The sequence below is a fragment of the Chelonoidis abingdonii genome, chromosome 16 (assembly GCF_003597395.2).
Source record: "Chelonoidis abingdonii isolate Lonesome George chromosome 16, CheloAbing_2.0, whole genome shotgun sequence".
Classification (NCBI taxonomy): domain Eukaryota; kingdom Metazoa; phylum Chordata; order Testudines; family Testudinidae; genus Chelonoidis; species Chelonoidis abingdonii.
In genome coordinates, this window is record NC_133784.1 from 14,609,052 (window position 1) to 14,630,111 (window position 21,060).

A 21,060-nucleotide genomic window follows, 5' to 3' on the forward strand; every position below is an offset into this window, starting at 1 on the left:
AAACCTGCTGCCTGTTAATTTCATTTGGTGACCCCTAATTCTTGTGTTATGAGAAGGAGTAAACAACACTTGCTAATTTTACTTTTTCCACACCAAACACAATTTTACAGACCTCTATCATATCCCTCCTTAGTAGTCTCTTTTCCAATAAACCCCTAATCATTTTTGCTGCCATTTTCTGAACCATTTCCAATTTTTGAGATAGGTGACTACATCTGCATGCAGTATTCAAGATGTGGGTGCACCGTGGATTTATAAATTGGCAATATGATCTTTTGTCTTCTTATCTATCCCTTTCTTAATGACTCCCAACATTCTGTTCACTTTTTTGACTGCCACTGCACACTGAGTGGATGTTTTCAGGGAACTATCCATGACTCTTGAGTGGTAACAGCTAATTTAGACCTCATCAGTTTATATGTACAGTTGGGATTATGTTTTCCAATGTGCATTACTTTGCATTTATCAACACTGAATTTCATTGCCCAGTCACCCAGTTCTGAGAGATCTTTTTGCAGCTCTTTGCAATCTGCCAGGGACTTAATCTTGAGTAATTCTGTATCATCTGCAAACCTCACCACCTCACTGTTTAACCTCTTTTCCACATCATTTATGAATATGTTGAAACGCACTGGTCCCAGTACGGACTCCTAGGGGACACCACTATTTACCTCTCTCCATTCTGAAAACTGACCATTTATTCCTACCCTTTGTTTCCTATCTTTAAACCAGTTACCAATCCATGAGAGGACCTTCCCTCTTATCCCATGACAGGTTACTTAGCTTAAGAGTCTTTGGTGAGGGGCTTTGTCAAAGGCTTTCCGAAAATCTAAGTACACTATATCCACTGGATTCCCCCCTTGTCCACATACTTGTTTACCCCCTCAAAGAATTCTAATAGATTGGTGAGGCATGATTTCCCTTTACAAAAACATGTTGACTCTTCCCCAACAAATTATGTTCATTTATGTGTCTGGCAATTGTGTTCTTTACTATAGTTTCAACCAATTTGCCCAATACTGAAGTCAGGCTCCACTTTCGTTCAGTCACTCACCATCCCCTTTTATATCTTGGCCCAGAAACATTTGACATTTACTCAGGGAAAGAGTAAGGAAGGAATGGAAGCCCGAGTTCTGCTGCTCAGGCTGTACAGTCAGAGTATCCCATGAGTGATAATATGCAGAGGACACTCAAAAGAGAGAGTGATTTAGGTGAGATAGTGGAATAGTACCCCAAGAGAGGAGAAATATCACTTGGCATATTTAAACTAGTCTGGAGAAAGCACTAGAAAAATCTAATCCCCCTGCACTGGCCTCCAGGGAATGAGCCAGATGAAATTCTGTAAATTAGGGGTAAAACTATTCAGAAAGTTGCCTAGTCCAAACAGATCCCAATACCAACTAGTCATAAAGGTGATTTTCTTTAGGTAAGAAGAAAATTAGATGATGGAAGGGTTAGCTTACTTGGTAGCCATCTTTTGATAGAAAACACACATTACTGAGAACAATAAGTCCAACATATGAAAAAAATAAAGCGCGAAGATTCCATATCATCATAGTCAGTATTCACAAATTCCGCAAAATTTTCCTTAGCATATTTACTTCAAGGAAGAGTCAGTTCTTTCATACAAATTGACAAGATGCCAGTGAGAATGGTTTGGCCACATGCTGGTATTGTTTTCATTAATATATTTAAAAAGAGGCCAGATGGTAAGTTGGCTACATTTACTTTTAAGGCTGTTTCACTTTTTCCATTCCTTGGCTAGATCTCCAACAGCGAAGACACACCTACTCCCCAAAATCACAAGTGTAGCAGACAGTCACAATTAACTGTTTACAGTAATTTATTGGTGGGAAGTCAAGTAACAACCCCAATAAATTAGATTGTGGAACACCTGTCCTTTTAGTCCTTGCAATTCCACCAGTGCAATATTTATCTCTTACGAAGATTTCTGAAAAAAGGGGTATGACCATGATATATGCAGAAGGAGTTTCAATATTGCACATCACTGTACAGGAGCTGGAGCAAGAACTTGTGCCTCCAGTTTTTCCCCACCCAATTCTTCTTTTCCATCTAGAAGTCATGCAGGATGGATGGACTATGTCATTGAGAGTTTCATTACATACACTTGGAAATTCTGGATAAGGTTCCTTTTGTTACATCATCTCCTTACAGCCTTCATTTTACTTTATAGTCTATAGTAGATCATGGCATTCCTACTTTCTTCTCAGTATGACTTTTTTTTTTTTTTTTTAAACTTCTCCCTCCAGTTCTCTCTCCCCTTGCATTGCGGCATCTAACGCTGCCCTTATACTTACACCATATCTTGTTCCAAAAATCCCATGTTATTTCTTTCTTACGTTATTCCATTAATCTCTCCATTTCCCCAGCAGTCACTTACGAAGAGGGGCTGGGAAACTTTACCTGACACCTGATAAAGAACTAAACCTAAAAAAAAAAAAAAAAGAATGATACAAGATGTTGAACCATCTAGAAGTAATGTCCAGATCCCCTCCTCACTTCAACGGGGAAAGAGGCTGCGATTCCACTTTAAGATCCTGTCCCTAGATCGTAGCCGATGTGTCTGCTATTCTACCCATCCATCACTTCCATTTTTGGATCTTGCATATTTTCAACTGCCTCTGGCTCCCAAAAGCTATAGGTCGGGAAACTGTCATTCACAAAGTTTTCTATAGCATTTTTCCTTAATTTTTGAATCTATATTTGCTTCATGTCTTAAATTTCCAGCAGCTGATAGCAAGATAAACTGCCTTAAAGTGCAGCCAAGTTTATGGGCAGTAATAGGAAACCACCTCCTGGCTAAGCCAGTGAAAATCGTAAGCACTTAATTTTAAACGCAAGTACTTCATTGGCTCAGATGAGTCAATTTCCTTTCACATACCCTAAACTTTAAACAGCTGATAGAATTAGTGGGTCCTCCTAATTTCCTGTGACCTGGAGAATTTAGAAACTCTCCAGGGCATTGAATCTATTCAGCAACTTAAGGCTTTTGGAAGATATAAAGAAATCAGCTGATAGATTTGCCAAAATAGTGCTTATGCTTTAGAATTAATTTGACTTTTCCTAATTTAAACTGTTGGATTATAAAATGTTGTTCTTGTTTGAATTTTTTTTCCTGCAGTCATCTAAAAGCCAAAATAAAGTTGCTGGGCTGTCTCTGTAAGTTCAAACAAGCAGGTTACTTCTGCAGAATGTCCTAATGCTTTACAGCAGGGGTGGCCAAAGTACGGCCGAGGGCCCTCCAGATGTTTTAATCTGGCCCTCGAGTTCCAGACGGGGAGTGGGGTCGGGAGCTTGCCCTGCTCTGCACGGCTCCCAGAAGCAGTGGGATGTTCCCCCTCCAGCTCCTACGTGTAGCGGCAGCCAAGGGACTCTGCACGTTGCCCCCACAGCACCCATTGGCCAGGGACTGCAGCCAATGGGAACTGCAGGGGTAGCAACTGCTGACACAGCAGCATGCAGAGTCACCTGGCCGCACTTCCACGTAGGAGTCAGAGGGGGGGAAAAGCCGCTGCTTCTGGGAGCTGCTTGAGGTAAGCGCTGCCCAGAGCCTGCACCCCCCAGCTGGAGCCCTCACCCCCTCCTGCACCCCAACCCCCAATTTTGTGAGCATTCATAGCCCACCACACAATTTCCATACCCAGATGTGGCCCTTGGGCCAAAAAGTTTCCCCATCCCTGCTCTATAGAAAAGTGTGCTTAGAGAAGACAGAAAAACTAGTGATACTTAGCATTTTTAGTACTTTCTGTTAAAAGAGTTATACAGTCATTAGCTAATTAAGCCTCACAAAACATATGTGAGGTGGGTAAATAAATATGGTTATTTTACGGTTCAGGAAACTGAGAAAAAAACGACTCATCCAAGGCCACACAAGTCCTGGTGAGAACCAGGGCCTCTTGACTGCTGCCCATTCCTCCAGGGCACAGTACTTCACAAGAGATAATATGTATAACATGCTTTATCAGAACAAGACCCAGTACCATTTCGATAATAATCGTATCAATACCCTGTGTATATTCCTCTTTAAAAATGTTAAAGATCAATTCATTCAAAGGAAAGACTATTTAATCTAATCCATTTGATAAAATGTGTGCCACTAACTCTGGGGTTGGGAGTTGGAAAGGGATGAATGGGTTAAGATGGTTTCAACTAAAATTGCAACATTTGCTTTTTTACCATGACAAACAGTTTAAGTAACTTTTATAATTGGATTTTAGGCTTAAATAGATTTTAGTATGTGTGTGAAATGAGTTGTAAATCTTTAATTACTATAACAATCCTTGAAATCATACTAAAAGACATTCCTACACTTCAAGCACCAAAAGATAAATCAGTTCTGTTAGGATAGACAAAAAAGCCTCATAAAACCTTTGAACTACATTGACAGTGGAAATTTTGAAATCCAATACCTCTGTATGAATTCTCCAAGTCTTCATAAAAACACCCACCCTCTGATAAGACACCATGAAATGTCATGATATTTACAATATGAAACAAATGAGCAAGAGCGTGTGTGTGTCCAAGTGCAAGAATAATCAAGCTTATAATGGAAAGCTAGCTTCAATATGAACTACGGAGCAATAACGTGTCTCACCATGATCAGCTCAGGTAGTGGCCTTCCCAGATCTCCCAGGAATACCCAGGTGTCATTCGCACAATGGTTCTGGGGAGCACTCATTGATTCTTCCTGTGCACTTTTCTCATTTCTTCAATTTTGCTGCAAGTCTTCCAGTAGCTTCATAATCAAACAAGCAAATGTTAAAAAGGAGTATCTGTTTTTCTGTTTGTAGCACTGTTGGTCCCAGGATATGAAAGAGACAACATAAGTGAGGTAGTATCTTTTATTGGACCAACTTCTGTTGGTGGAAGGGACAAGCTTTACAGAGCTCTTTGATCTGGAGAAAGTAACCAGAGCATCTGAGCTAAATATAAGACGGGACAGATTGCTTAGCGTAGGGGTTTCACACATGCCGTAGGAGACCACTTAAAATGAAGAGGGCAATTAAAGGTTAGCAGACAACAGGGTTCACTGCACATTGCTGTGATGAGCCATAATAAGAGCGTCTCTGCTAAATCCATAGTTTTTAGTGTCCAGCAGAGTTATGAATTGAAGCTCTGACACCTGCCTTTTGAAAGGGTTGTGCGGGTTTCCTTCGACGACCAGGATTAAGAGGTCAGACACTGAGCGATGTCTTTGTGAAAAGTGTTCACTCACAGGTGATGGGGTGTTTTTGCCTTGTATCATTTTCCTGTGCAAGTTCATTTGATTGTCTGGTTTCACCTACAAAGCTGTTGTTGTTGGGACATTTAGTGCGTGGGATGAGGTACACCCCCATGTTGTGATAGGCACGTGCAGGACCCATGGATCTTGAAAGGCACTTTGTGGAGGGTGTTGATCATTGTAGCAGTGGAGATACGTCCACAGGTTTTGAATCTTATTCTGGCAGGGTCTGGTGTTGCTTTGAGTTGGTGGGTCCTGGTCTGTGGAAAGCCTGCTTCTGATGATGAGCTTGGAGAGGTTCGGGGGTTGTTTGATGGCCAGACGAGGGAGTATAGGAAAGATTTATTTCAGGATGCAGTCCTCCTCAAGCATGAGTTGTAATTGTTCTGTGATACTCCATATGGGTTCCAGTGTGAGGTGGTCAGGGACAACTAGGGGAGAGCAGTTAATGGGTCCCGTCCCAACCATCTGCCCATAAGGAAGCAGGTTCCATGATGTGAACTCTCTCTCTGGTGGAGTGTCCTTATTTAGTGAAGACGGTTTTACTTATATTTAGGTGTGTATTCCAGAACCTGTGTGTATCTTTTTCTACAGCAAACTAGTAAAAATACTACCATCCAGCACCCAGAAACAATCAATAACCTAGTACGGATTAGAGACTAATCAGTAGCATTACATGACATCCATGCCAACAACCTACTGTGAGCCATTAGGACTGCCTTCAACTCTGAGCATATATGAAAACATGTCAGGGCAACTCAGTTTTCATGAATATCCTACACAGTAATTATATTTATTTTAATTATATTATATATATTTTGTTTTAAAAAGAAAACCTAGACATCATAGCAGCCCATAAGCCTCAGCTCAGTTACACCGAATAGCTGTTTTCATACGGCATTTCAGGAAAAAAAAACCACTTTGAATATTTAAGTTATTATACTGAGCATGCATTTGCTGACACATTAAGGTAACTACAATATGGTTATTACACCACACCATACAAAGAACAAAGTAATCCACACGCTAACTATTTTTCTCAGTGAAGTAATGCAAAGCTTCATGTCCCTCCTCAGTCTTGCCACTACTGACATGAAAGCCTTTTCTGTAGTTACCTGGTAAGTGGAACAGCCTTTACTGCTCAAATCTGACCCTGAAAACCTCCCTTGTTTGTGCCCTCCTAAGTCCTCTGTTTAACTAAAGCATTCTGGGAGGCATAGCTTGCATGAAAAATGTACAAAAAGTAAAGTTTCCCTGTAAACAGTTTATGTAACATCTTCTGGTTTTGTTGCTCTTCTTCAAACTGAACTGAAATTCCCAAGTTATAAATTGTCACAGTATGTTGCATTTGACCACTAGCTCTTGAAGCAAATTGCATTCACCACATTTGAACCAGAGACAGTGCAAATACAGAGCACAAATCTGTATAACTTGGACTACTGCCAGTTTAGTCTCATGAATCCACTAAGCCATTTTGGAGATGCACCAAGTCTGGAAATTTTAAGGAGCCAAATAACTGCTTTTGGGGACAGAACAATTTACATGTAACATCACTAATGATCAGCTGAGACAGTTGAAAATATTCATCTTCATTTTACAAAGGTTAGCTGTTTTGAGAACAGGCTTAGGAAATCTAGAAGTTGAGGTTCAATAAATCACTTGGTATACTCTTATTTAGTAGAAGCTCTTCGCACTGCAGCAAACCTCATGGCTTTACCACCCCTCACAGGTTTCGATGGAGGGAGGAATCACATGTTCCCCATACCTATATTTGTTACCATCAGAGCAGCAGCAGGTCTTTGTTAGTTCCACACTGCTATTGTAACTGGTAACACAGGGATGCACTGGGGGCAGAACTCTGGCCAGGAGCCAGCCTAGCTGTGGCTGTGACAGCAATATAATTAATCTCTCCTTGTTCTGCATGCCCACAGCACCAGATCATACCAGTACCCCAGCAGAATGAAACTGACAAAGATAATGCCACTTCTCTTGTTACCACTGTGAAAGGAGCTATGAGCAGGAGCACAAGTTAAATAAATATAAGGACAAACAGAGAAGGTAGAAAGGGAAGGGAAGAAAACAGAAGGGGGCTTAGTAGCAAATCAGAGTTCAGGACTAAACACAGACCCTCATCCCCTTGGGTAAGACAGCCTTGTACTCACTCCCTAGAAGAATTATAGTAATCACGCCTTTCCTTTTGGAAACTCGGGCTGACAGACACATCTGTGATCACCAATCCTCCAGCAATTGGAGGGTCTCTACAAGGTGTGTGGGTTAGGATAGATATTAAGTACTAAAAGGGAATCCAGGAAGACCTCTGAATAAAAAGGTGAGAGAAATTCCAAACCAAGCAAAGACAAAAACTCATAAGACACTAGTGAAAGAAAGGGAATCAATGTGTAATTGTAAGGGGAGGGTTATAGCTGAGTTTTTCCAATGTCCAACCCAGCGGTAGTAGTTAGGGAAAAAAAATCAAACTTCTCTCCACTACATTTTTATGATCTCATTCCTGTTCTCATTCTTGGGAGAGGGACACACAAACACAAAATGGTCTCAAGAGAGCCTGGAAATAATTACTTTGGGCTTCTAAAGGGGGTGGGGAGTATAATGAAGGTGAAGAGGCAGGCATATGCTTCAAATAATTATTCACCTAATAGGAAAAGACTCCTAAAAGATGCAGATATCGCTGGGTACCATCTGAATCACAAAAGCAAAATGTTGAGTTTGGGAAAGAACTCTGTGCTGCTTCTGTGGCCCACATGGCTGCACTGAAGATTATTATTGCAGTATCAGTGGCGTTACTGTACTGTCTAGGGGGCCTAGTCATAAACCAAACCCCCCAGTGCTAGGCACACTACAAAACCGATCCTGACAAAATAGTACCTAACACCTCACTTATAGTCTCTCCAGTGCTGATGATTCCATAACCTCCCCATTAAGCTTATTCCATAGCCCCATTTATTCTAATAATCCAAGAACTGTTTCCTAATTAACTTTTGTTTACCCTGCTGCTATTTAAAGAGTCACTGACACCTGCAATACCCACCACAAAACAGGTGAAACAATATTCCCTGGGTTGACTGATAGTCTAGACTCTAGAGCAGTGTTTCTTAACCTTTTTTTTGATACCAGGAGACCGGCCTGCTGCCTTCCTAAACTGTGTCATGGACAGTTTTTTGAGAAACACTGGTCTAGAGAAGTCTATGTACTGCTAGCATCTGAGTCCTCCCCCTAATATCACCATGTGAGCAGCTCTATTTCCAGCAGTAACTGATCTCTCATCAGATCATGTGTTTTTGCGGTATTTTCTCTAGTTTTTAAAGCATTTACTTTACTTCTTTATAGGAAACTTTCGCTGAGTGTTTATATGTGGCTTTTGCACTCTGGCCACCAGGTTTTTAATAGTTGCTCTGTTAATATATCTGGGAGCTGTAATGCACTATAATGTTTGCAGGTCTATGAGGGCAGATCTGCTTAACCATTTCAGACATGATGAGCAGGTGTGCTGTATCTGTGTGTTCTATATGCATAAAGACTGGGTTATACTTGCAAAAAAACCCTCTTCCCACAACACAAACAAAATAGAGGAATTAAGTTCAGGCCAGGCAACACACTAGTAAAAGCTGCACCACAGCAGCAGGCTAGACAGTGCACATTTTAAATATCACCACCCCCAAGTTCTTCTACATCTGTATATAGCACATCATAGAGACAACACCTCAGATACCTCCATAGACCCCTCCAGTGTAGAAAGCAGTAAAACATAAGGGACAACACATGAACTTCAGAAAAGAACACTACAAGTTTCTGTTGCGACTTTTAGTACTTAGTGTTTGACCTATGATTAATATTAATGTGTTGCATGTTTTAGAGGAAGACTTTGTAGGAGAATGAAGGGCTGTTGCTCTCTGGATCCCATTAATTCTCTGTCTCCTTACTAGTCAATGAAAGTTAGGCCTTGTCTACACTGACACTTTACAGAGCTGAAACTTTCTTGCTCAGAGGTGTGAAAAAACAACCCCGTGAGTGCTATAAGTTTCAGCTCTGTAAAGTGGCAGTATAGACAGTGCACCAGTGCTGGGAGCTGTGCTCCCAGAGCTGGTAGCTACTTCGCCTGTGGAGATGTTTTTGTTTGTTTGTATGTTTTTAAAAACAATGCTGGCAAAGCTCTCTCTCAGTGCTGGTGCCGTGACTACACAGTTACATTAAAGCGCAGCCGTGGCAGCGCTTTAACATTGCTAGTGAAGACATACTCTTAGTCACTGTCCTCTTTACTTCACATTTTACAAATTTAGACACTTTTCTGTCTATCACTGTGTCTTCTGTCTAAACTGATCATGCCCTCAGCCTTTCCTCAGGTGTCTCTGCCAAACCTTCCAGTGTTTTAGATCAGGGGCGGGCAAACTTTTTGGCCTGAGGGCCGCATCAGGTTTCCAAAATTGTACGGAGGGCCAGTTAGCGAGGGCTGTGCCTCCCCAAACAGCCAGGCGCGGCCCAGCCTCACCCACTATCCAACCCCTCCTGCTTCTCACTCTCTGCCCCATTCAACGCCCCCATTCCTTGTCCCTTGACAGCCCCTGGAACCCCCACCCTTGACTGCCCCCCGCCACCCCATCCAACCCCTCCTCTCATTCCTGAATGCCCCCCCAGGGACCCCGGCCCTATCCAACCACCTCTCCTCCCTGTCCCCTGACCACTCCCAGAACCCCTACCCCTGACTGCCCCCTGCCGCCCCAACCAACCTTCCCCTCCTTCCTGACTGCCCCCTGGGGACCCCTGCCCCCATTCAACCCCCCTGTTCCCTGCCCTCTGACCACCCCAACCCCATCCACACCCCTGTCCTCTGACCACCACCCCAAACTCCCCTGCCCTCTAGCCAACTCCCCCCACTCTCTTACCCTGGAGCACTGGTTGCTGGTGGCGCTACAGCCGTGCCTCCCAGAGCACCAGGACAGGCAGCCATGCCGCCCAGCTGGAGACAGCCATGCCACCGCACAGCACAGAGCACTGGCTGAAGCCCTGGCTCAGTAGCTGCGCTGCCCAAAGAGCTTGCAGCCCCGCCGCCCAGAGCACTGAGCTGGAGCAAGCTGAGGCTGCGGGGGAGGGGGAACAGCAGGGATGGGGATAGGGGCTAGACTCCCAGGGCAGGAGCTCAGGGGTTGAGCAGGAGGGTCCTGCAAGCCGGATGTGGCCTGCAGGCCGTAGTTTGCCCACCTCTGTTCAAGATGCTCTCCTCTGTCTCGCTCCAGTTTGATTTTTCAAAGCATGGCACCCCAAACTTAACACAGTAGGTGTTCCCAGTACTTTGACAAAGGCTTTTTTCCAACTGACATAGTATACTATAATTTATACCCCTTCAAAGGAGTCCTACCATAAGAACATAATAATGGTCATACTGGGTCAGACCAAAGGTCCATCTAGCCCAGTATCCAGTCTTCTGACAGTGGCCAATGCCAGGTGCCCCAGAGGAAATGAACAGAACAGGTAATCATCAAGTGATCCACCCCCTGTCACCCATTCCCAGCTTCTGACAAACAGAGGCTAGGGACACCACCCCCACCCATCCTGGCTAATAGCCATTGATGGACCTATCCTCCATGAATTTATCTAGTTCTCTTTTGAATCCTGTTACAGTCTTGGCCTTCGCAACATCCTCTAGCAAGGAGTTTCATGGGTTGACAGTGTTGTGTGAAAAAATACTTCCTTTTGTTTGTTTTAAACCTGCTGCCTATTAATTTAAACCTGCTGCTACTAATCTTCTGGAGTTAATGAGGATGCTTTCTAGATGACCACCTGCTGCCACGATTTCTCTGTACAAGTTCTAGCCTTTCAGAACACACTGTACAACTATTCAAGTTCTCTAAAAGTAAATTTAAGCTTTTTCTTCACATGAGTTGCCTGTATATGAATAGTTTTATCACTACACAGGTCTGAGTTGTCACTACACTTTCATAAGAAGCTGGTGCGAAAGCACAAATACAAAATGAGCAAAAAGTTTTGGGAATACAATACTTCACAGTTCTTCAGTATTCCTGGCTGCCTTCTGAAGTGTTTGGTAAACATCTGTCCTTGAGAGACTTAAGGCACAAGAGACTTGGGGTGGGAAGACAGGAATGTGAAACACATTTTTCAGAAAAACCCAACACAATGGATTTGTGTGTGCATATGTGCATGGGAGGCAACTGGATTTTGAGCTGTTTTATCTACCACAGAAGTGTTTACATGATCATATGCTTGAAAAGATTTTTCATACTAGAAATATTAGCATCTAGTTTCAAGTGTAAATGAAATTTTTAAACTATTTTAAACAAATTAAAAGGTCAATGATGAGACCACTGAGGTCCCTGTTATGCCTATTAGAAAATAAAAAATTGCTTTGAAGCTTAGAGAGGAAAGGAGGCTGGGTGCAGTCCTTGAATGGCTAATGGGTGGGATCAAATGATACAGGAGGGGTGGAGCGTCAATCATTACAGGGGCTTGGTTTGCTAAATTCCATAAATTTCTGGAAGGTGGGAAAGTCATTTAATAACATGGCTCAGTAGAAAGCTGGCTAGCACGACTTATTTTTCCAGTCTTCACAGTGCTGAATTCACAGGGTGCCTGGTTTCTCAGTCCAACTAGTAAATTTGAAAGCTGCTGATCAATACTGCAAAAAGGCAATTGCCAAACATCAGGCGTAAAACTGTATCTTTCTTCACTGTCAGCGCATTGAGCAAGATGGAGACACTAGAAGGGGAGGGCTCGGAGTTACTACAGAGAATTCTTTCCCAGGTGTCTGTCTGGTAGGTCTTGCCCATATACTCAGGGTACAACTGAGCAACATATTTGGGGTCAGGAAGAAACTTTTCCCAGGTCAGATTAGCAGAGACCTTCACCTTCCTCTGTAGCATGGAGCACAGATAAATTTCAGGTTTAAACTAGTGTAAATAGTGGATTCGCTGTAACTTCAAGTGTTTAAATCATGATTTGAGGACTTCAGTAACTCAGCCAGAGGTTAGGGGTCTAATACAGGAGTGGGTGGATAAGGTTATGTGGTCTGCAGTGTGGAAGTCAGACTAGAGCATCATGATAGTCCCTTATGACCTGAGTTTAAGAAGCAGGAACAAGCAATTGAATGGACTGAAGTAATGAAATCAACAATTCTTCTGAAGTAAAATGTATACTGTTGCCAAGAGTTGTTAATGTTACTGATTCCACAACAGAAAAGAAAGCAAAAACATACAGTGTGAATTTGCTGAAAATGCCATCTCAAAATACAGAGAAAGTATGACAAGAAGGTCTTTTTGCCACTTGCTCATACTGAGCAATTAAATTTAGATGAGGGTTTAGCAGGCGCAATTATCCTACATTTCTGATGTACAAGTGTTCAGTAAACCTAAACATTGCTGAAAAAGTAGTAAGCCTATCAGTCCTTAAATCACACTGGAGAAGTTCAAATATTCTTCCACACCACCTATCAGAATAGGGAAACATGGTCTAGATTAAATCACTATAATAGAGTGCATAACTGACTGAAAAACTGTACTCGAAGAGTAGTTATCAGTGGTTCTGTATCAAACTGAGAATACGTATCTAGCAGAATCCCAGACATAATCTGTCCAGGATCCAGTGTTATTCAATATTTTCATTAATGATTTGAATAATGGAGCAAAGAGTACACTTATAAAACATCCAAATGACACCAAGCTGGGAGGGGTTCAAACATTTTAGAGGACAGGATTAGAATTCACAGTGACCTTGACAAATTGGAGAATTGGTCTGAAATCAACGAGATGAAATTCAATAAAGACAAGTGCAAAAGTACTTCACAAAAGGACTAGCAGGCTATGCAGTAGTAGTGTTTAAAAAGATCCAGGGGTTACAGTGGGTCACAAATTGAACATGAGCCAACAATGTAATGCAGTGATGAAAAAGGCTAATCTCATTCTGGAGTGTTGTATGCAATATACAGAAGGTAACTTCCACTCTACTCAGCGCCACTAAGACCTCAGCTGGAGAACTGTGTCCAGTTTGGGGTGAGTACCACAATAAAACAAACTGCAGAGAATACAGAGGAGAGTAACAAAAATGATAAAAGCTTTAGAAAACCTGACCTGTGAGGAAAGGTTAAAAATAGGGAAGTTTAGTCTGGAGAAAAGACGACTGAGGGGGACCTCATAACAGTCTTCAGATATGGTAAGGGCCGTCATAAAGAGGACAGAGATTAATTCTTCTCCATGTCCACTAAAAATAGGACAAAAAAGGTAACAGATTAATCCGCTGCAAGGGAAACTTAGGTTGGATATCAGGAAAAACTTTCTAACTATAAGGATAGTTAAACTCTGAAACAGGCTTCTAAAGGAGGTTGCGGAATCCCATCATTGGAGGTTTTTAAGAACAAGTTAAACACACACCTACCAGGGCTGCTCTAGGTTTACTTGGTCCTACCCCAGTGCAGGGGGCTGGATTTAATGACCTCCCAGGGTCCCTTCCAGCCCTACACTTCTACAATGAGTCTCATGGTAGGTGGACTGAGTGAGCATAAAAAGGATTGAACTACCCTGTTTCCAGTAACTCAGTGGAACTCTCAGGAAAATCCAGTCTACATTTGCTACCAACTGCCCTAATGCTGTGTTCTTGTGTGTGCTTTTCATTTCTTTAAACGATGTACCTCTATGTTTATGCTTATGAAGTGAACACACTGCAGGTTTTACATTTCACAGATTAACCTTGACTACTGCTTAGAAACAGCTAGTACACACCATATGCAGAACTAGCACCTCTCTGAAGTTACCGTCTTGTTCTCCAGAATATCAGTTTCCGTGTAAAAAGAAAAAGTAAAAATATCTAGTAGTTATGGTTGCAAAGAAAACCTCAGAAATGTGAAACAAGTATAACCAGTACAGCTCTCCATGTGAATTTGCAGAAAGCCTGGAACTATCACATTCTTCTCAATAAGGCTTTAGTGATAATGTATATATTTTAACCATTTTACTTTTCATGTTAGAAAGGAGAGAGAGGATCACAGATCTGCAAAATTGACTGAGTGGTTTCTCATTTTGGTGCCACCAGTGGATGACAATTAAGAGATATCTTATTTCTAACTCAGTCAAGAAGAAACCATGTCAAGGTATCCTAGAAGGGCCCATGGAATGAATATTCGAGCCCCACTGAGAGGGAGCAGAAATCAACAGCGCCTAGCAGGACACACAATTGTATTTTGAACATCTGCACAATCTCCAGGAACACTGTCCACAAAATAAGGGCTGCCTGCAAGTTGCCAAAATGAGGCAGAGTTTGAAAGAGTACCTCCACCTTTTTTCCCCTGCAATCTGAGCCCTGACCCTGCATAGACCAGTCTCACATCCCTATTTTTGTAGTACTAGAGGGGACTTTCCCCTCTGCACTGGGACTTTTTCAGCTCTACAACACCTTCTCTTTCAGTGCATCAGTGCGTACAACTGGGTTTAAAGTAAAACACACAAAAACAAGAGAGCCATGTTGTCTATATGCTGCTTTGAACAGGGCTCTGGTGTCTACCTCTCAGAATAACATGGCTTTGCTAGACACTTCATGGTGCTACCATTCTTTATTCATTTTACCTGGGAGTGTTCAGTACTGAAACCAAAATGTATCATGACAGCAGCACCTCAAAAAGCATCCAGCTTGCACAATCATTCAGCAAGATTTCCAAGCTCCTTTCCTTCCCAGTCATTGTTCATAGCTCCATGACACTCAGCAGAGAGAGACAAAGGAGGTTAAATATCCTGGACTAGTGCCAGTGTTGAAGTTCACTAAGCAGAGAAAAATTAGGCTGTCATGTGAAGATGATGGTTCAAAGTTAAATGCATTTTCTGGTCTTAATCTAATGCCAAAAGGACATTTGTGCACATCACAAAACTACCATATTTCAGCACAATGTATTACAAACAACATTCTCTGTTCATGAAGGGCCTAGGCTTGGAAAAGCATGAAGTGCTGTAGTTCAGGATAGAGGTGCAGAGCTGGGGGGAGAGCAGTGATAGACAAGCAGGTGAGGTCACACAGGTCAGAATTAATGGGGATTGACAGAGCTATGGAGGGATACAGGACAAAGAGAAATGGTCATTATGTAAGCAAGGTTGAACTAGCTCTGCTAGCATTCTGCTTGGTTCAGTATCATCAGTATCTGAGTTCTGAGGTAAAGTCATTTGAGACAAGTGATTTAATACAATTGTTCAATAAAATGGTTTAATACAAAATGCATGTCAGCTCAGACAAAAAGTGAGCAGCTACCACTATTTGGAAATCAGTTTCTAAAGGCTGGTACTGTATATTAGGCTTTCTCCATCCAGAAGGGGATAACTGTCAGTAGGGCAGGAATATAATCAACCTTGGGGCGGAGCTGACACACTACTAGCTCAGTCACTCCTCACAATAAGATCTCCACACCTGCCTGCTCAACAGCTACTGCTGAAAGTTGCTATAGCACTAGAAGGATAAAGTGAAATACAGCGGAGTGAACATGAAAATGGACTGCTGTACACCCATGGGGAGGGAGGGAAGCCTACACACAACTTCATTAGAGAGTTTGTTGTGGTAAGAATCTTTATGTAGCAGTTTATTCAGTTAAACACAACTGGGAGCCTGTGACTAATTATTCCCATTGAAGTATGCACCTTGCTTATTGCAACATAGGTTTTGTTTTTTTTCCTCCATTGTCCCAAGAACAGCTTTGGCAAATGTGGTCTGAGACAAAAGAGCACTACAGAAAACCTGAGCTAACAATCTCCTCCAACAGGAAACCATCATTGCATCCAAGTTTCTAGCACAATTTTGTGTAAACTCTGCTCACAAGCTATCCCTACTAGGCAACTGATTTTGGCTCATGCCTTGGGTGGTTCCAACATGTCTACACGTTTCCCCATCTCCATGTGGCCCAAAAGTTGCACTCAAACTCCCAGAACATCCCAGTGAAACTCAGTGCTCTCACCTTTCATTTTGACAGTGGGGGAATTGGGTCCAGCTGATTGCTTCCTCCATCCTCTCCAGTTCTGGCAAAGGCTCTCCGCCTCAGAGATGAAGGAACAAAGGGAGTCTTCCTCAAAGCGGTCAGAGTCTTCAAACGAAAACCTTTCCCCGTCCTCCCACTCCGCAAACATGAGTTCCATCACATCCAATAGACACGAAGAAGGAAATGGACAGATCTGATCACTCAAACAGACGGATGAACGTGACGCCAGGACAACTTTTATCGATAATTAAAAGTCCAGCTCCACTCAGGTCCCCATACTACAACACCAGGGAAAAAACAGAGCAACAGCTGTCTCAAGCGGGGAGAGCAGAAATGTGACATAAAATAAGGGAAACTTGTAAAAATCCCAAAGATACCAAGTTCTTTAAAAAGTTTAAAAACTTTTATGTCCACAAAATACACTTAAACCCTAGGTCTTGGTTAGTCTGTTGAATGATGCTTCCAGTCCTGGCACAGGGGTGTGTCTGACAGACACAGGAAAGTCTGAAGGTTTCAGCTGCAAGTGACCTGGAGAGTCTGATGGGGGAAAGGGGGTTGTTTGTTTCTTAAGTTTCTCTATAGAGTCAGGTCTCCCTGAGGTTGTGCTTTTCTCTCACTACAAGTGCAAAAAAAAAAAAAAAAAGAATCTGCTCTCTCCCCGTCACAAAAAAGGTAGTGGGGGGCTGGAGGTGGGACACTTCCGGGGTTTGAATGGTTGTAAAACTTCCCCTGTTCTCGAGAGGGGTTGGGATGGGGGGTGGTCCTCACGCACTGCCTGGGAGGCAGGGGGCGCGTCGCGGGTGAAGCAGCCCCAGGGGTAGGGGCAGCGCCCTGGGCAGGGGAAGGTTGGAAGCTCTGGGGAGGAGCAGTGCCTGGGTCAGTGTCCCGGGGCTCGGTGCCTGGGGGAGGAAGGGAGCCGTGAAGCTGCGGTCGGTCTCGGGGGCGGAGGGAGGAAAGCAGTGGGACCCGTGGTCAGTGCCCGGGGGAGACCAGTGCCCCTAGGGGTCAGTGTCGGGGGGGCTACCCAGGAGGTGTTGGATGGGAAGCGCGGTGCCCCGGATCGGTGCCTCGAGGGGGGAATGGGAACAGTGTTCTGGGGGTGGCTACCAAAGCGCTGGCAGCGTCTCCTCCCCCCTGGGGCCGGCGGGCAAGCGCAGGGGCGCCGCTCCAGCGGCTGACGGACGCGGACGGGGAGTTGCCGCCGCCTCCCGGGGCTGGGACCGCGCGGCTCCGGGGTGCCGGTCTCTAGCGCCCCATGGCCCCGGCTCCCCCGCAGTCCGGTCCGGTCCCGACTCCTCTCCTGGCGCAGGCAGCGGCCGGACTCCCCTCCCCGGCCGGGTAAGATGGCTCTGCGCCACCCAGTATCACCTGCCGCCCCCCGCCAGCCGGGACCCGCTTCCGCCGCACCGCTTCCGGCTTCCGCCCGCTGCCGTCCGCTCCGCGGGACACCGCCAGTCCCAGCATGCCACGGGGCCCGGGTGCATGCTGGGACTAGCAGTCCCCATTGGCCAGAGGAAAACGCCTCGGCCCTGCATCACAGTGCATCCTGGGATATGTAGTTCCTGTAGGGGGAGGGGGCGTTCTCCAGACATTCTGGGATGTGTAGTTCTGGGGGAAGCTCACAGTGCATGCTGGGATGTGTAGTTCCAATAGGGAGGGGCCCTCACACTGCATACTGGGATATGTAGTTCCTGTAGGGTGGGAGGCTAGGGATGCCAACTTTCTAATTGCACAAAACCGAACACCCTAGCCCTGCCCCATCCCTGATGCCTGTCCCTGTCCTGCCCCTTCCCTGAGACCCCGGCCCTGTTCAGTACATTCCTCTCCCCCCCTTGGTGGCTTGCTCTTCTCCACCCTCATTCACTTTTACTGGGCTGGGATTGGGGTGAGGGCTCTGGGCTGGGGATGAGGGGCTTGGGGTGTAGAAGGGGGCTCCAGGCTGAGGGGTTCAGCCAAGGGATTCGGAGTGTGGGAAGGGGCTCTGGGCTGGGGCAGGTGGTTGGGGTACGGGGGGGGTAAGGCTGAGAGTGTGGGGTTTGGGGGGGCTCAGGGCTGGATTCAGGAGAGGGTATGGACTCTGGAGTGGGGCCAGGGATGAGGGGGTTGGGGTGTAGAACAGGTCTCCAGGTTTGGGCAGGCTCAGGGCTGGGACACAGGCTTACCTCAGGCGGCTCCCGGTCAGCAGCGCAGTAGTCCCAGCTCCTAGGTGGGGATGGGGGGAAGGGAGGAGAAGAGGACAGGAAGCTCTGTGGCATATACTGGTCTCACCCTCAGGCACTGTCACCCCAGCTCCCATTGGCCGGTTGCCAGCCAATGGGAGTGGGGCCCCCCTACCAAGGAGCTGGACCTGCTGGCTGCTTCCAGGACACAGCGCAGTGCCTCAGGACAGGTAGGGACTAGCCTGATTTAGACCCGCAGCACTGCCGACCAGGTTTTTAATGGCCTGGTAGGTGTTGCTGACCAGAGCCGCCAGAGTCCCTTTTCAATCGGGTGTTCTGGTTGAAAACTGGACACTTAGTCGCCCTTTGGGAGGTGCTCACCATGTATGCTGGGATGTGTAGTTCCTGTAGGGAGTGGGCTCTCACACAGCCAGCATACTGGGATATGTAGTTGGGGCGGGGGGGCTCATAATACATACTGGGATTTGTAGTCTTCTACCGGGCAATAGTTCAGAGTGAGGGTGAGCCAGAACACCCAAGGAATGGAAGAGAACAGGTGCTGCCTCCACCCAATACAAGCAGGGAAAGCTTATTCCCTGCAGGACACGTGGGCAGTCCCCACTGAAGACTGTTCAGGGCCAGGTGCTGACAGAACTCCCCAAAGCACAGGGAAACAGGCACTGCTTCCTCTCCTCCCCGCCACCCAGCGAATCCTGAGACTTTTGCTCATCCTCACTCCTCCCATTCAGCTGCACCCCTCTAGCAATCACTTAAATGCCTCTCAAGGCCAGCTCCTGCCAGATCTCTCTGCTGATACCACTTTCCCTCCTGTTATATGTACAACATTGGTGCACCTTTCCCTATCATGCTCTCCCCTACTATCAGCTTTGGGCTTCCCTCCTTCCTTCTCTTTGAATAAGTTCCAGAGCCTGGGTCCTGGCCCCCATCTTTGAGATGGTCAGACTCCAGATACAGGCCCAGCCTTGGAAAATGCAACTCATCCACTTTCCCAAGGATGCTGTAACTTGCATCCCCATCCAAGGCCTCTATGGGACTTGCAGCATCCCAGGTACAGGACACCTAGGCCTCACCTCACTGCTCTTGAAGAAGGAAAACTCTCCTCCCCCAAAGTGCAATACACTCTGGATAACTCCTTGCAAATGGGGGTAGGGGTAGGGAGGATGTGCTCATGTGTACAAGGGGAAGCTGGGACATAGATCCAGTTCTGTGCTGGGTGAGAAAGCCCCTCTCTATTGTTGGAATTCCTCAGGAAAGGCAAGCTCATTTTGCTCAGGTGGCTGTTTTGACAGTCAGTGGTCAGTACCTCACACACATGTATTAGAAACTGATTGCCAGTAGGCAGGCCCAAAACAGCAGGGTTATCCAAAAGTCTTGTTACAAAAAGTATGTGGGAATTTTAACACCTTTTAGAAGGCCTGTCTAAGATTACTCTAAAAGTAAATGTATCTTGATAACCACAGTAAATGGCTCCAATACTCTCCTTTTGCATAGCTGGCTTCTGTCCATAGCGCATATGGAGCAGAGCAGAGCACCGAGCCAAGCAAACAATTCAAAAACAGAGACAGGGAATCAAGCACGCTTTGCAGGGATAAATTATCTTTTTGAAGGGTAATTCTACTCTGAGCATCACTATAAAAAAAAAAGCACCCTTTGTTCAGCAGATCTGCTCACGCATGTATCAGTCAGTCAGTATCAATTACTTGAGTGACTAAAATAAATTTTTACTACTTTTTACTCTATTAACCCTGCAGAGCCAACATAACCAAGAGGAAGTGATCGGGATCCCATTCCTTCTTGTGCATCAATAGAATTGTTTATCAGTTATGCCTGTGCAAACCAATTGAACACAATGGAGCTGCACACATGGTACTGAGAGCAGAATTTGGCTCGTAACATCTATTACTGGTGATGCTGCATGAGACATGGATAACTTAGCTTCACTCTCATTTGATCCGAAGTCCTTGACACAGAACAAGCAAAGAACCCCACAATGAAATTTTAACTTTAAAAGTACATGTTTTTAATTGGGGAAGAAAGTCTATGGGAGAAGAAGAGAACACAAAGGAAGTAAGATGAGGGGAATTCCTGCATGAATATTATGTCTGGAATAATATTTAGTGGAAGGAGTCATATTCAGCAGTCTGAATAAAACTATAAAGCCTATTCCACTTACCTCAAACCAAGAAAGAATCTTCTTGCTCCAACAAAGCTTGGAGGAAGATAGGCCTGTGGGGGGGGTGAAATAGGTTTAGATATTCAGAGTAACACTAATATTAGGAAGGCGGAGCCACCGTCCATTCCATTTATATAAGGAGACAGCTAAGATGGCGCTAGGTACATTGCTCCGCCCAGAACACAGGTGATCTCACCTACTGCTGGACAAAAGGTATAAATAAAAGCGAGCTAGGAGAATTACACTTTTGTGGGGGAAAACCTAGAAAAACCAGGCTCCTAATAAAGTAAAAGAGTACTGACTCTATATAAGTCTTTTTTCCCTGTTATCCTAGTGTTGAAAGTGCTTATTTTTACATTGTTTGTCTGAGATTATTTTATAGCCAATATGTGAATCTGGGGAATACTCAGTACTAAATCTTCTCTCTGGATTACAATAAATGAATGTCTAGCAAACTCAGGCAGAGTGTGCATTGCCCTTTTTATGGCTGCAA

The 21,060-nt window shown here is 44.7% G+C and overlaps 1 protein-coding gene across 6 annotated transcripts in view; it reads right to left on the reverse strand.

The window, feature by feature from the left end:
• Positions 1-17,600, reverse strand: part of ZSWIM8 (zinc finger SWIM-type containing 8) — a 135,068-nt gene extending 117,468 nt beyond the window's left edge. For 3 of the 6 annotated variants that reach the window (XR_012657090.1, XM_032778298.2, XM_032778296.2), the window contains exon 1: positions 16,194-17,535. Coding sequence is in view for 4 of the 6 variants with exons in the window: in XM_032778298.2 (XP_032634189.1) it covers positions 16,194-16,371 (178 nt within the window). In the remaining 2 variants the exon portion in view is untranslated. Of the gene's footprint in view, positions 1-4,615; positions 4,798-16,193; positions 17,536-17,582 lie in introns of those variants that run through there. The other 3 variants (XM_032778294.2, XM_032778295.2, XM_075072846.1) reach the window with 3 other exon arrangements.
• Between the last annotated feature and the right edge of the window lie 3,460 nt (positions 17,601-21,060).